This window comes from Notothenia coriiceps, unplaced genomic scaffold (assembly GCF_000735185.1).
Source record: "Notothenia coriiceps isolate Sejong01 unplaced genomic scaffold, NC01 NC01_scaffold00027658, whole genome shotgun sequence".
Classification (NCBI taxonomy): Eukaryota; Metazoa; Chordata; class Actinopteri; order Perciformes; family Nototheniidae; genus Notothenia; species Notothenia coriiceps.
Window position 1 is genome coordinate 376,761 of NW_011360359.1, and position 16,479 is coordinate 393,239.

Sequence of the window (16,479 nt, forward strand, 5' to 3'; positions counted from 1 at the left end):
GTGTAAATCCATCAGGAGCTTAAACATTTTAACTTGTGGTATAAGCAGAACACAACATGGTTAAATCAATGATTTATTAATAATAATATACAACAGAAGTCAGACAAGATATGAAGTAAAATGGTTTAAAAATAGGCCGATACTGCCCTCTAAAGGTCGTATCAGAACACAATAAAAAAGCAATACAATGTTGGCCTTAAGGTATTTTACAGATTGTGGCTAAATACAAATAATGCACGATAAAAATGCTAATAACACTCATTTGTAAAATACGGCATTTAAAAGGAAAACTCTAAATGGTCCAATAACAATCTCTTTAAATTGTATATGAAGATTTATTCAGTAACACGGGGACCCTTTTGTTGGTAGAAAGTAGATTCAATCTTAGATAGCAGTTTCATTATCTTTCAAAGACTGTAGAAAACAGGAAATCCTTTTTTGTTATTTGGGTAAACTGGCCTTTTAAGATGTCACATACAAGTACACTCTTCAGGCATGATGTTGGGCAGGGTCTCATAATTGAACGTGTACCCTCCGTCGGATGTTGTGGTGATCCTCAGGGACCTCATGGTCCCCGGCACCGGGGCGCAACACTGTTTGATCCCCAGCATGGTGGCGGTCCGACCCTCGGCTGAGCAGTTCCCCTGGCAGTAGTAGAAAGTGAGCGCCTTGGGGTGCACGATCCAGCTGTCCCAGCCCAGCTCCTCGAAGCTGATCTGGACCTCCGCTCTGGTGCAGTCGCCGAGTCGCTCCTCAGAGGGTCTCTTGAGCAGCTCCACAGCAGCAGGAGACCAGGGGATGGTGAAACTGCGGGGGGAGCGGGCAGGACCTCGAGGCTGAGCGTGGAGGTGGAGGAAGGGGGTGTGGTCTGGTTCACTGCTGCTGCACTGACAGGCTGGACAGCGGACCTGCAGCAGGAAGGGGCCCTCAGCCACAGAGGCCAGAGTGTCTTCCTCCAGGTCAAAGGTCGTCCACCCGTCTGAGCTCGTCTTTGAAGGAGCCTCCGCCGCCTGATGGAGCTGCTGAGCTGAAGTCACCATGAACAGCTGGGCGGAGGAGTTGGCTGCTCCTTCGCCTGCGTAGAACCAGAAGTGGGCAGACGTGACTGAAGTCTCTTGGCTGTTCATGGAGGGCTGGAAGTAATATGTGAAGTGGCTGCTGGCGGTTTCTGCAGAGTCAGATGTGGCACAGGATGAGTCTGCAAAAGAGATGAGACAGCAGTCAGGGACGTTTTATAGCTTTTTATTGGGGCAATTTCGCCTTTTGTTGTCTAAACATCCTTCACAAACAGGAGGTCATAACCTAAGACCTTTTTTTACTGACCTCAACTGCTACGAAATGACACTCAAAATAGACACGTACCAACCAGAAAGAGACTTGAATTTAACCAAAAGGAAACATTAAACATCTCCGAAGAGACATACACATCTAGAAAGAGATGCAGAACAGATACTCCCAAGAAAAGACACAAAGGAACTATAACCAACGAGACTCAAAATGACTACAACTCGACACAAAACAATTACAACTAGACACAAAACTAACACGGCATAAAACCAAATCGATTTGCTGCACTTTTAGTCCATTCTTATTCTCAAGCATCCTATAAGACATGAAGACTGAGTATCTAAAATGTATTATCGTGTGAACTGGACAGTTTTGTTAATATAAGTAACAGTGCTAAACTGAAATGTAATTGTCCATTGTGTTCGTTATAGAACTAGGGTGTGTAAAATTTGAGTCTATAAAAATCTGAATCTCTTCAATTCCTATTATTTGACACAATTCCATGATCCGAAATGAGGGAATTTTGGCGAGTGCAAGTACATAAATAAGGTGTTAAAAGTTTTAGGAGCGTTATTCTTGTTATAAAAAAAAAAACTGCATATTTCTCACCAGAACTTGGGAAGAGAATAATTTCACATGTTTCCTGCGTCGGACTGCTTTGTGGCTTGACCCACGTTGCCCTGCTCGCCCTGGGGGCCCTTTGAGGTGCGGGGTCCCTATCTGGAGCCTGCACTGGGGTTAAAGGAGGCTCCTCCAGCCTGAGGCCCTCCAGGACCCGCACTCTGACCCAGGACAACACCTCTTCCCGGGACAGATCCTCTCCGCTGCATGCATGTCCCAGAATGTGGACCCACAGAGGGCCGAGGATGAAAAGAGCACAGGACACCATGACTGCACTGTAGGAGAAAGGTGCAACCAAAAAGTCTGATTTATGGTCCAATCAGCTCCAGAAAACCGATTCTCCTCTGTAACTTTCCTGATTCTCACACATTTGTTTGTCTCTGCAGATATCTGTGTCTGAGGGAAGTCTGCACGCAAAGCATTCTGTTGCCAACACACAAATGGCAGATTGCAAAGAGTGGCCTTGACGGGTGGGATGTTGCATTATCTGTTTCACACCGTATCAGAGGACATTCCCTTCTGCTTGTTTTTATTTTCTTTCTTTGTTTCCTGCAGTGTTATTAAATGCCAAATTGTTCATTATTAATGCAATGCACAGAGGGATCGTTTTAACATTACACTGTGCAGTTAGTGTCAAGTCACCAGAGCTGGATTTAGGAATAAGTGAATATGCCTCACTGTATTTAGTATGCATGTTCTTCCATAATCCTAATTATAAAACATCATTGATTGACCTCCTGGTAGGTATTAGCTGTAGAGCAAACTTTTTAGGCTGCAGAAGTGTCAGCTTTGCAAATTCTGACTTATCATAGCGCCCATATCTAACACACACCTGGTTATGGTCACAAGTATTTGTGTACTGTTAGGGAAACCTCTTTATCTGCCCGGCCTTGGATCCATGAATCGGTCTCAGAGAAAACGTTTCAACTGTTTTTGTTCAACATTTTTTACTCAGGACAAAGACCAGGTGTTACTACAAGCCTTATATTGAACTAACAAATTGTCTTTAGTGTTGGGTATGCTTGCTATTCTAACGTTTTAATAGCATTTTGTGGTATTATTGGAAAGAAAATGACATCAGGACTGAGCATCCTCATCCTCCTCATTGTTGTCCATTGTCATCAGTTTTTTTCTGTGGTATTTGTGTTTAATTCCTGCCTGTAAACAAAAGCAACACATGGATGACCTGCCTGCCTGGGAAGAAGAGCAGGAAACAACAAACTGGTGAGAAACATACTTTGTTTACTTCCTGTTTCGTTTTTGTTAAAATGTTCGTTTTGAAATGCTGAAAGGGACGCTAGTCTGACGGCAGCACAGGTTTCCCAAAGTTAGCAAACTCAGCAAAATACCTAAACGTGGCTACTGTTAGCTAACATTAGCCACTTAGCTAAACTATATGATAAGTTACTGCTATCTTCAAAAGTGCTTAATAATATATGAGCACATCTGAAGCTTACAAATTAGCTTAATGTGATTGTTTGTTTAGTTCTTATTGTCAAACTGTTTTTACATAGAGGCGAATAACAGGGGAAAATACCATTAATGCTTTAAATAAGAAAATATTTGATACCTTTTGTAATACTTGTCTCTATGGATCAGTGTAAGTTACTAAAAGTGAACGTCGATGTGTTTACATTTTGTATTATTTTTGTAGCTGTGATGCTTCTGGTCATAATTGTCAGTGTGTAATGTTTAATCTTACCATTACCTGTCTTCACCACAAGAGGGCGACAAAGTACTACATCAGTGTGTGTTTTTTGACAGTTCATGTTTTTTGGCCAAAACAGCACAGGTCATGGCAGTGAGTGGGTTCCTTCAGATAATGTGGGATGTCTGTAATTTTGTATGCTTTCTGCTGTTCCACTCGAGGGTAAATACAAAATATAAGCACTGTTTATTTGTTCAAATAACTGCATACTTTACAAGGATTAAAGGGGCGATTTTAGTTTCTTCTGTTTTTGTTGTTTAATTTGATATAAACTGCAATCTTCTTTGGCTGGAGGGCTTGTTGCCACAGCAACAGCTCCTCAAAGTCAAAGCAGGATAAATTCAGTGTGATTTGAAGCGTGTCCGGGTCCTTCAAGTTCACTCATCCATTAACTCAGCTGAACGTGTGGTGGCACTTTCTATCAGAGTCTCAGTGGATCAAGGGGCTCGGCTTGAACTGAGAAATGTCCACAGGAAAAAATAGTCACATTTACATACACTATATAAAGTTAAAAAAATTAAAGCTGTTGCCTTTATATATTTCAAAAACAACGTTTACATAGTTGTAATGTTAATTTAGTTTGCATCCAAGGTGGGCCTGATGGTGTTTAAGTAGATCCTAATTCATTTTGAGACTGTGTAAGATAGTGATTATTTAATTTTGGAGATGGTTTGTAATCTTGTTTCTATGATTTGCTTATTACAATTAAATGTATTGCCACTGTCCATATAGGCTACTGGCTTATAAGATATGTTTATGAAAAGCTGTGAAAGAAGACATTAAACATAATTACAGCCATTATTTACTTGGGTGTGACCGGTGTTTCACTTTGTTGCCTCCTGTGCATTTTTCACACATGCCTGTATTGATTTGCATTGATCACATGCAACTTTTTCCCATGTTTTTATTATGTAAATATGACCCCTCAAGGATGTTTTTCAATGCTTTGTATTTTATGCTGCTCAAAAACTGTGTTAAAATAGGCCACAAGACTGCTGCTTTATTTGATCCTCTATGCCTCATTTCTATATTCATACTCTGTGTTCACAAGCCCTAAAAACCTGCATTAGGAAATAAAATGACCGTGCAATAAAGTTTAAGAGGTGATTGTTTGTATTACATTATTGTTCACTCCTCAGCGTACTAAGATAAGCCTACTAAGAACATTTTAATGCAAACTTGCTCGTTGTAAGCTTTAGGGTTATGAGTTCAATTCTTATTAAGGTAATGTGACTTTTTTGGCTCCACTCCTAAACTAATGACTTATTTCATGAGTTGCTCTTATTGCATACTAGCTGTATTTCTATGTAACACTGCCTGTCAGATGGATTAGCTCAGTGTGATAAAGAAGCCCTCAGAAAGCATGAGGTTGTGAGTTCAACTCCCACAGTGTGCAATATGTTTATCAATGTATCGTTAGATCCAACACCAAGAGAGAAGAAATCAAAAGCTCTAACACAAATATGGAAAGCATCTGATCATACAGATCAGAGTGATAGATGTTAGGTTAGAAGATCTGAGGTTGTGTGTTTGATTCTTATTAGGTGCAGTAACTTTATAAATCCAATTTCCCACAGAAGAAGAACAAATGTGTCCCTAACAACTGTGAAGTGTGTTCAGTCATATAGCTCAGAGTGGAAGATGTGTGGTCTGTAGAGCTGAGGTTGTGTGTTTGGTTCCTACTTGGGTCGACCACAAAGAAAATGACTTTGAAAGGTTATTATATTGTTTCTATGAGATTTCATATCTCATGGACTTATGAGGAAGCTCAGTAGAGCTGATGTTGTGTGTTCGTTACTTAGGTTTTTAAAGTCAAACATGCAGAGGTTGTGACACAAACTCTACCAGAGACCTATCTCAGATCTCATAGCATGGAGTGATGTTCTGAAGAACTGCAGTCTTCGGTTCGATCCCCATGAGGTGCATAGATTTTTGGAAGTTTAACACCCATAGTGCAGAATTAGATTACCAAACAAAGGTTTATTGTCCCAGGTCAAATGGCTGACTGGGATAAAACACTGCCTTGAAGACTGGAGGTTCTTCTTTATTTGCACTGGTTTTTCAGGTAAAACATCCAAAATGGTGTACAGTACAAATGTTTTTTGAAGTCCAAGACCCAAAGTGTAGAATTAGATTACCAAGCGACACAGAGTCCACCCTGGTCAGATGGCTCACAGGGATAACACACTGCCTTGAAGACAGGAGGTTGAGGGTTCAAAAAATGTTGGCGGCACAATTATGTAACATACTTACAAGGACAGTTTTTTTCAGATGGACTGCACTATGACTTCTTTTATTTCCTTTTTTACATTTTTATTTGTCTGATGATCTACCAAACAACAGGTCAGACCTGTTGTTTGGTAGATCATCAGACAAATAAAAATGTAAAAAAGGAAATAAAAGAAGTCATAGTGCAGTCCATCTGAAAAAAACTGTCCTTGTAAGTNAATATCACTGCTCCCTCTAAGAATCAAACTCACAACCTCTGGTCTTCTGATCCTTCTCATATCACTCTGAGCTAAACGACCTGAGCACTCTGTCAGTTTTCTGGTAGAGAGTGTCTCTTGGTAGAGGTTGTGAAACAAAGTCAATGTGAAGAAAGTCATAGTATAGTATGTTAAGGAATGGCACCACCACCAGATGTTAATGTCAAACTGTTCTCTNCTAATAGCTCAGAGTGATACAACGCTGCTCAGGTGAGCTGAAGTTTTGGGTTCGATCCCCATGAGGTGCATAGATTTTTGGAAGTTTAACACCCAAAGTGCAGAATTCAATTACTAAACGAGAAAAGGTATTGTCCCAGGTCAAATGGCAGACTGGGATAAAACACTGCCTTGAAGACAGGAGGTTCTTTGTTCAATCCTCTTTATTTGCACTGGTTTTCAGGTAAAACATCCAAAATGGTGTGAAAAAAGCGTAGAGAAGAGTTTTTCATTTTAAAATGTTGGTGGCACAACTGTATGACATACCTACAAGGATAGTTTTATTGGATGCACTGCACAATAACTTGTTCTATTTCCTTTTTTACATTTTCATTGTGACATAATCTACCAAACAACCTAGACTTTCACAAATGAAATAGCTCAGTGGGATACAGCGCTGCTCAGGTGAGCAGGAGTCTTGGGTTCGATGCTCATGAGGTCCATGCAGTTTACAGTTTACACTTTGTTCACAGTCTAACCATCCAAAGTAGAGAATGAATTTACCAAATGAGATGCAACAGTCACTGGTCAGTTGGCTCAGAGGGATAGAAGACAGGTTAGAAAGTCTGAGGTTGTGTGTTCGAGTCCTCGTGAGCTATAGTGATTTTTAAAGTGCTATCTTCTTCATTACTCCAAATGAAGAAGATAAATGCGCCCGGAGCACAGGTCTTCATGTACATGTGTTGGTGGCCGGATTGGGTCTGTTCTCGGCATTAAGGCGCCGGTGTCGAGTTCAGGTCTGCTGCTTAGCATGTACGGGGTTCGAGACTCGGAGTAGCTGAGTTAGGCATACTAAGTGAGGCAGGTAGTGCACAGTAGATGAGGCAGGTAGTTCATACTAAGTGAGGCAGGTAGTGCACAGATGCAGCAGGTAGTTCATAGTAAGTGAGGTAGTAAGCGTAGCATAGGAGAGGCAGGTAGTGTAGGATAAGAGAGGCAGGAAGAGCAGGCAGTGTAGGAGAGCAGAATGAATAGATCAGGATCAAAATAGCAAAAATCTTTTTTTTTGCTTTTTTTCAGCTTTTTGCTTCTTTTGGTCCTGAAAAGCAGCACCACAGCCGCAGGGGGGTTTCGAACCCCGGCATCTAGGATTCTTCCTGGCTCACTGTGCACCTGCCCAACCAGGTGAGCCACTGGGTCATACAAAGAGGGAAGGTTTAAGTTATATTTATAATGACGAGTAATAATCACCTTTTAAAAAAAAAAAAAGAATGAAATGTATTTTATACGTCATTATTAATGACTTTTAGAAACTATTTATGATTTTTTAAAGGCATTTCACATTTTAAGGACATTATTTGCTAATTATTGTGAATTTAATTTACTTTTCTATGTCTTTTTGCTGTTTAATGATTTTCTGCTCTGACTTTTTAAACAACTCTTTATGAAAAATGTAATTGTTTTTTGTAACTTCTCTTTGACAAACATTGTAATCAAATTCTTGTGACTTTTAATCATTCTTATGCATTTTTTGTATACTATATGCTATGACTTTCCTATGACTTTTATTATGGCACACTATGCTATGACTTTTTCTGACAATAAATTACTTATGGCGTAGTAAAAGTTTTTAATTTCCTAAGACTTTCTGAACACATTTAAAGGTTTGCGCTTACTAAGACTTTTAAATTCCATACTTTACCACGAGTGGAGGAAGAAGAGAAGAAGTGAAGAAACCCGGCCGTCCTCAGATTTGTTCCAGAAACTCTGCACTCATCTTGGGGAGAAATGAAGAGAGGGAAGACAGCGTTAGGATTATTCTGGTTTAAGACATTTTAAAAACGAGTTTTTTTATTTACTTTTTCAGGTATTTATTGTGCATTTTTAAATATTCTTGACCTCGGGAAACAAATATTTCGTCAAAAAAGTAAGGCGTACAGAAGGGTTGATGTTATCTCAGGGACTGATGGCTGCTGTATTTCTCTACGTGGTAATTGTTTCCCTTTTCATTATTTATAGAATATTTAGAGTACCGTAATTTTCGGACTATAAGCCGCGCCTTTTTCCCTATTNATATTTCGTCAAAAAAGTAAAGCGTACAGAAGGGTTGATGTTATCTCAGGGACTGATGGCTGCTGTATTTCTCTACGTGGTAATTGTTTCCCTTTTCATTATTTATAGAATATTTAGAGTAGTTAAATGTATTCTTTCTGCATTAAAGGTGGAGGTAAGTTTGAGAATCCGGCTCGAGATACACTTTTTGTTATATTCCATGGAATGCTCTTAACATCTCGATAGCAATGAAAATCTTAAGTGCTTTGACAAAAAATCCATAAAAAGATTTCATCTGTGGAAGCCGTAGTAGCCTACTGTAAAAAGCACGACCAATCATTTTAGCCGACCCGGCTAAAATAACTGGATGGCCGACCTGCCTGTCAGCCTTCCATCTGTGCACAAAATTATCTCGTGCCCTCATTGGTCACGTGCGCGTTCGTGTGTTTTGGAGTAGGGGCTCTGTAAGGAAGTGGCAGATTTTTTCCGGCTGTGTATTTTCAAATTCTAGCGCTAATTTCTCCAAAATTACCTACCCCACCTTTAAGTACTTAAGTTGTTGAGATTTGATGGGATATATGTCCTCACTTGTATGTGGTACTGTACTGTTCCATGTGGTGTGCAATGTTGTGCTTGTGCCACAAGCACAACATTGCACACCACATGGAACAGTACAGTACCACATACAAGTGAGGACATATATCCCATCAAATCTCAACAACTTAAGTACTTAAAGGTNCGGCAGTGTCCCCCTAGCACCCCAAGGGCTCCGGCTTGGGACCTGCCCCTAGTGCTGGATGCCCTATCATCTCCTTTAGGTGTTTTGACAAATGTAAAGCTGTTTTATCATCTTCAAATCACTCAAACCAGTGGGGGAGGAGGATATTTTGGACCCTTTATTTGAAGTATGAGTAGAAGATGAGCTGATGTAGAATGGCTTGATTTAATTTCATAGTTTAGGAAACCGTGACAAACGTATTATTGGATTTGTCATAAAAAATCATGTTGATGTTTCTTGAGAAAATATATTNTTTGACAGCTCTTTGGTCTTGGCCATAGTGGAGTTTGGAGTGTGACTGTTTGAGGTTGTGGACAGGTGTCTTTTATACTGATAACGAGTTCAAACAGGTGCCATTAATACAGTTAACAAGTGGAGGACAGAGGAGGCTCTTAAAGAAGAAGTTACAGGTCTGTGAGAGCCAGAAATCTTGTTTGTTTGTAGGTGACCAAATACTTATTTTCCACCATCATTTGCAAATAAATTCTTTAAAAATCAGACAATGTGATTTTCTGGATTTTTTTCTTTCTCATTCTGTCTCTCATAGTTGAGGTATACCTAGGATGAAAATTACAGGCCTCTCATCTTTTTAAGTGGGAGAACTTGCACAATTGGTGGCTGACTAAATACTTTTTTGCCCCACTGTACATGTAGTGTTTTACAAACAACCGTAGTGGTTACGGTACGCCATCGTGAGGTTGTAAACACGGAAGTGGATCGAGACAACCAAGGGGGTGTGACTTTGGTTTGAGAAGTGGGGGGGACACAAAACAGGGGCTCTGCGGGTCCTCCGCCAGAAAGATGTTCTCCATTTGTATCCCAATTCCTGCATTTCTACAAACATTTAGGGACTATGGTGATAAAAAATGTCAATAAGGAATTTTAAGTCTGTATAATAGACCAATGTACTACCAAATCAGAAACATAAGGACATACTGTAGTGTGTATAATAAATGTGGACACGTATTTAGTATCCAATCCATGTGAACCTGTACCTGTTTATTCAGGGGTGGACCTCACATCCTCTAGGGGGTCCGGGGGCATGGAAGGTTTTTTTTTTAAATGTTGAAGTTAAAAGCATCAATTTGGGGCACTTTGAGGGCAAATTAAGAAATCTATTGAAACATCTCTCAACACACTATGAAACAGAACCGTGTACTTTTAAATAATACAAAAATCATTGGAATATGATCACAAATAATAACAAATAATTTAAACTTGTTTATTTTATAAACTCCTCTCTCTTATCTTCATCTACGTTACCTAGTTAGCATTCTTTCTTTTTATTTATGCATATTTTACTAATCACTCCCCTTTTAAACTCTATTTTTTACATTACACTACCAGTCAAAAGTTTGGAATGGACACACCTTCTCATTCGAAGGTTTTAATTTATTTTAATTATTTTCAACATTGTAGATTAACACTGATGACATCAAAACTATAAAAGAAAACATATGGAATTATCTAGTAAACAAATAGGTGTTAAAAAAAATCCAGAATATATATATTTTTTTGATTCTTCAAATTAGCCCCCTTTTGCCTTGATGACAGCTTTGCACACTCTTGGCTTCTCTCAGTCAGCTTCATGAGGTCGTCACCTGGAATGTTTTCCCAACCTTCTTGAAGGCCTTCCCAGAGGTGCTGAGCACAGTGATTGTGGAGGCCAGCTCATCTGACGCAGCACTCCATCACTTTCCTTCTAAGTCAAATAGCCCTTCACGAGGTCATTGTGTGTTGAAAAACAAGTGATGGTCCCAGTAAGCACAAACCAGATGGGATGGCGCTGCAGAATGCTGTGGTAGCCATGCTGCTTAAGTGTGCCTTAAATTTTGAATACATCACCAACAGTAACACCAGCAAAGCACCCCCACACCATCACACTTCCTCCTCCATGCTTCACGGTGGGAACCACACATGCAGAAACCATCCGCTCACCTTCTCTGCGTCTCACAAAGACAGATAGGTTGGAACCAAAAATCTCAAATGTGGACTCATCAGACCAAAGTACAGATTTCCACTTTCTAATGTCCAATCCTTGTATTTCTTGGCCCAAACAATTCTCTTCTTCTCCTTGTTCATCCTCAGTATTGGATCTTTGCAGCAATTGGACCATGAAGGCCTGATTCACGCAGTCTCCTCTGAACAGTGGATGCTGAGATTTGTCTGCTACTTGAGCTCTGTGATCATTTATGTGGGCTCTAATCTGAGGTGCTTTAATTTGTGGTTTGTGAGGCTGGTGACTCTGATGTATTAATCCTCTGCAGCAGAGGTAACTCTTGCTCTTCCTTCCCAAATTGACTCTTGACAAGGCACACGTGTTAATTTAAAAACATTCCAGGTGACGACCTCATGAAGCTGACTGAGAGAAGCCAAGAGGGTGCAATGCTGACATCAAGGCAAAACGGGGCTACTTTGAAGAATCTAAAATAAAAATCCTATTCTGGATATTTTAACACTTTTTTGATTACTAGATAATTCCATATGTGTTCTTTCATAGTTTTGATGTCTTCAGTATTAATCTACAAAGTAGAAAATTATTAAAATAAACAAAAACCATTGAATAAGAAGGTGTGTCCAAACTTTTGACTGGTACTGTGTCGTAAATAAATATTGGAAATATTTGTTAACATAAATATTTGTTTACATAGATGACCGAACCGTGTGATACCCACTGAGGTAACTGAGACTAAAGTGAACTGTTCTTCTTCTTCTTCTCTTTTTTAATGGCGGGTCCAAAGTGAACTGTTTAAACACTCTGAGTCCTTTAGCTCACCTGGGCTGACGTCATCAGAGCCTCAGTCTGACAGGAGAGGACTTGTTGTAGAAACAGCTAGCCGTTAGCTCTGAGCTAGCACCAGTGAGTAAACCTGACCCACGCGTTAAACAACAACGCTGTCTGCAAGCAGTATTTACTTACCAATGTTGACGGGTTAGCAGAATGCGCAGGCTGTTTGTATTGAAGGTAAAATGTCAACAAGTTATTCCACACCGCGCCATGCTGCACGAGGACTTCCGGGGTGTTTCCTCCAGAGTGACTCTTTCCTGCAGAGAGGCTCAGCTGCTGAACGCATCACATGTAAACAACGTAGTAAACTATAATCTAGTTCTGCAGCAAAACTGTGGCTTAAAAAGGGATAAAAGTCAATGTATGAATGTATGTAGCTTCATGCAACGCTGACGCATGCGTAAAGTGGAAATTCCGCGCACCTTTACCTCGATTAAAAAACAGGTAGGCAGTGAAAAGTAAGTACATTTACTCAAGTATTGTATTAAGTACTTACGTACAATAGTGGTTCCATTTAATGCTACTTTATACTTCTACACCACTGCATTTCAGAGACATATTGTTCTTTTTACTCCACTACATTTATTTTAACACTCATAGTTACTTTGAAACACCTGATATGCTCATATGGTTTAATGCAGTACAGTATTACTAATCTACACAGTATTTCTAGTAACTACATTTGGTCCACATTGACAAACTACAACACTAAAGTGCTCTTACATGTATAAAAACAGGATAATATAACAACCATGATATATAATACTGTGAAAAGAGCATACTGCATACTTTTAATACTTGAAGTACATGCTATAACTGTTGTACTTTAAGACCATAGTATTTGTACTTTTACTTATGTAAAGGATCTAAGTATTTCTCCCAGCACTGCAGATAGGTCGTACAGTATCTAATGTGTGATTGAATAGCATCTGCCATATTGTATATATTCAAGCAGAGTATCTGTAATCATGCTTAAAGCCAAACTGTCTTTTAATTGTTGTTAACACTCCCTCCTTTTAAATGTGAGCATTTGTGACAAACATTTGTATCTGCAGCACACTCTTCTCAAACTTGTATTTTTTATTTTCATTAGCTAAGCAACATTTTGATTAGTCAGATCTGAAAGACAGAATTAAACTTCAGGTATTTTAAGAAGCCTGATACAGCAATGCGTTAACAGGAAAGGTTTTCATTGGAATGAGGATATGTTAACGGTATTTAATTTACTCAAACCTAAATATATTGCCTTATTTTTCCTGCAGTGGTTCATTTATTAGATTACTCAATTGCTGAAGAGCTAAAATTGCACGGGAGCATATTTCGAGGAAACGTGCTATATCATGAGTGACTGAACCTTGGGTAACAGAAAGGACGAAAGAGACACGTTATGTAATGTTATGATATCTTCTTGCAGGCATAACTCTTTTTGAAGGACGAATCAAAATCGCTTTATCAGATAATCACAGATAAATGGGATATATAGTGATTTTATGCTGATGATATTGACACTTTATTTGTTGCTTTCAAGAGGATAGATTTGTCAAAAGCCTGAGTATAAAAAAAGGGGAAGGATTTATCAAATGATTTGATAAGAACACTACAAATTGGCTTCAGGTGAATAAACGTATGACTCATGTTATCCTATTGTGTCTACTACAACTGTTCCAACCACTTATACTGCCTTGTAGTGTTATATCACTGCCTGTATGAATCACTGTCCTGTCTTTATTCTTAGACTTTCTTTTTATAGCAACTCCAACTGTCACTCGCATGCTGTCTCTGCCTGTCTCTCTCAAACACACACACACACACACTCTCACATATATTGGTAGATAACATTATCTAAAAGGGTTGGAGTGTGGGAGCTTGCGTGCGTGCCGGTGTGTGTGTAGGTCATACTTGGCAGCCCAAGAAATGTGACCTATCTGTGGTGCAGCTGTCGTTCCCAACCTGAGAGAGTTGGGGGTGAAGCAGTGAGATGGGAGAGAGGGAGACAGATAACATGAACTGATTTAAGAACTAAGAGGCCTAAAAAGGTTTAAAAAATGTAAAAATTCAAAGGTAGGTAAAACACACTAAAGCAGAGGGCCTGAGTGCTTTGACATTTGGGAAAAAAGTCTCTCTCTCTCTTTGTGTCCCACCTCTCTTCACCGGGGTTGAAGCTGTTGAAAGGGACCAAGGCAGTGGCTGCTAATGCTACATGATCTAGGGCGGACTTACACCTCCAGCCAGTGCTCGCTAAAGGACACGTAGCGACACAGGCTTTAGCAAATGGTTTGAGATGAAATACTTCACTCCACGGATCTTGTTACTTTACCTTGGACTTTGCGGGGATGTCCAGATGGATTCCTTTCGGCTTTAATGGGTGAGTTAAGATGTATTTCTTTTCTAATATCGGGCTAAGTTTATTTTAAGAAATGCTTTGGATCAGCTTATTAGTGCAAACCCATGAAATAACATTGGGAGCAAATCCAAAAACGAAAATGTATTATTTGATAATGGCATTTCTATGAACTCAAATGACAAATTTACAAAAATATAGTACACTTTCAAAGTTTTCATGACATTGCAAGAGACAGATAAAGAGAGACATCTTGACTTTTGTCCCTCAGTAGGGACCAAACTCCAAAAACGATCTGACATTTCCCATAATGCAACTGGATAGCTCTAGTTAGGCCACCCCACCTATTTTATTTTCACACTTTCATTTTCCCAATTTGTCAGGCTTTGGAAAACACATCTTGACCTAAAACCAAAGCTGTAATACCCAGTTGATGTCACAATATAATACATGGTGTAACTGTTTTCTCAGGTAGCAATTCAGTAAGCTTTTTGCACTCCAATGCTGTCATTCTTTTATTATGAAGTTATTATTCTGTCACTGTAAAATATTTGTCACAATAATGTCAAAATGTGTGTTTTTAATTCATTTGAAAAATCCACCAATGATGTCATTTTGTATCTGATAAGCACATCAACAAACAAGAAGTGTATGTAGTCAAACTGTATCATATTCTCAAACATATTTTAAATCTAATTCTGATGTGCTCTGGTCATTACAGTACTCAGTGTAACAGCCCAGCTCAAACATCTGTAGCAATGGAGACTTTCAGAAGAGGCAGAGAATAACTGCAGCACATCGAAATCAGTTACCAGAAAAGGTTAAAGAAGTCTAAAAGAAATCAAGATGGCTGATGGTCCAGGATCCAGTCCCGGCCTCCCATCTAAGAGGCCCAAAATCACCAAAGACAAGATTGTTCCGGATACTGGTTCATCAGAGCCCACAGCACCATTTTTCACCCGTAAACTCCGTAAAGCAGCAGTAGGAACAAGCTGTGATATCCGACTGAGGGTGTCCGTGGGAGGATTTCCAAAAGCTACTCTCACCTGGTACCACAACAATGAGCCGCTCCCTCCATCAGAGGCCCAGGATGCAGGCGGGCTGTGGATACGGGACTGCCGCATGAGCGACGCTGGCCTGTACACCTGCATGGCAACCAACGAGCTGGGAGAGGCAAGCTGCAGCGCTGTACTGGCCATCATGGACCTCGGTGAAGGTAATCACAACCCTAACGGAATGACTCTTTCTTCAACAGGAAGCTTCAATCACATTTTCTTTCAAACGAGTTAATGTGGACCCCAAACAGGTCCTCAAATAGACTCAATGGCATTCTTGACACCTTGCCTATTATTTGATTCCTTGAAACATCATCCCTGTCAGTCAAAGCTCACAAACAATTATAGATACAAGAGTTTGTTTTGATCATCAGGCAATAAACTCGTCTTCCATTTCTGCAGACCTGCACTGTGAGATACTTGAATTAGCTTGTGTATGTAAGTAGAGACTTGGCGGAGGAGAGAAGTGACACCTGCCTTTGCTGTAGCTGCACGGCTGAACCTTTGGGGTGTTGATTGTTGGTGTTTACTGAGCCCGAGGAATGGCACGATGTTGGCACCTGGTGCACCTGTTAGGATACATTGTGTCTAATTTAAGTCAGGAAACGTGGGGAAATTCCCCAAAGCCTGGGCAAAGTCATGTTTAAGACATTCAAACTGTGACAAATCCTCAGACTGTATGACAGATCTTTAGGTCAACGCTCATCAGTTGTATCATCGATCTGAGCATTTGAAACGGCTTTGTATTGAAGCTTTGGTATTAGCCCAAGTTCATGCTTTTTGATGTTATGACCACAGTTTAAACTAGCAAAAGTCCTTTGTGTTGGTTGTTCTATTAGCATTAATTCAGACATTGCTGACTCTCTTGTCTGTCCCCTCCCCCTTATCTTTATTGTGTCTCAAACTCTTAGTATATTGCTCCCCTTTTCAGTGCACAAACAATTTGGAGCATAAGCTAACAGCTTAGTTTGAAGATGCAGTGCTCTCCATGCTGCAGAGCACTTAGAAGGGAATCACTAAGATGTCTTGCATGGTGGATTTGAATGGATTGTCTAGTATTTCCCAGGGTACCTTATCACCTCTGCCTTGCAGAGATAAGAATAGCATTTGTCAGTGAAGCTTTAGTCTTTTTTTTAGCTCAACTCTTCTCTGTGCCACGGTAAATAACTCCAAGACAAGTAGATCCCAGAGCCCTGTCACATTAAGC

At 39.9% G+C, this 16,479-nt stretch overlaps 2 protein-coding genes across 2 annotated transcripts in view; one reads left to right on the plus strand and one right to left on the minus strand.

The window, feature by feature from the left end:
• Positions 1-66: 66 nt before the first annotated feature.
• On the minus strand, positions 67-12,328 carry inha (inhibin subunit alpha). The gene is made up of 3 exons (XM_010785426.1): positions 12,009-12,328; positions 1,897-2,183; positions 67-1,198 (listed from the first exon to the last, which is right to left on the minus strand). Exons 2-3 carry the CDS (start codon positions 2,174-2,176, stop codon positions 471-473), a joined length of 1,008 nt encoding a protein of 335 aa, XP_010783728.1. The 5' UTR covers positions 2,177-2,183; positions 12,009-12,328; the 3' UTR covers positions 67-470.
• A 1,433-nt stretch (positions 12,329-13,761) lies between these two features.
• Positions 13,762-16,479, plus strand: part of spega (striated muscle enriched protein kinase a) — a 39,624-nt gene continuing 36,906 nt past the window's right edge. The window contains exons 1-2 of the mRNA XM_010785431.1: positions 13,762-14,241; positions 14,939-15,433. Coding sequence (XP_010783733.1) covers positions 15,064-15,433 — 370 coding nt within the window. The 5' untranslated portion in view covers positions 13,762-14,241; positions 14,939-15,063. The remainder of the gene's footprint in view (positions 14,242-14,938; positions 15,434-16,479) is intronic.

Excerpts from the sequence above, each read along its gene's own strand:
- inha (XM_010785426.1), bottom strand. The coding sequence starts at position 2,176 with ATGGTGTCCTGTGCTCTTTTCATCCTCGGCCCTCTGTGGGTCCACATT. Across the intron at positions 1,199-1,896 it reads TATTCTCTTCCCAAGTTCTG|ACTCATCCTGTGCCACATCT; the intron begins GTGAGAAATATG and ends TCTCTTTTGCAG.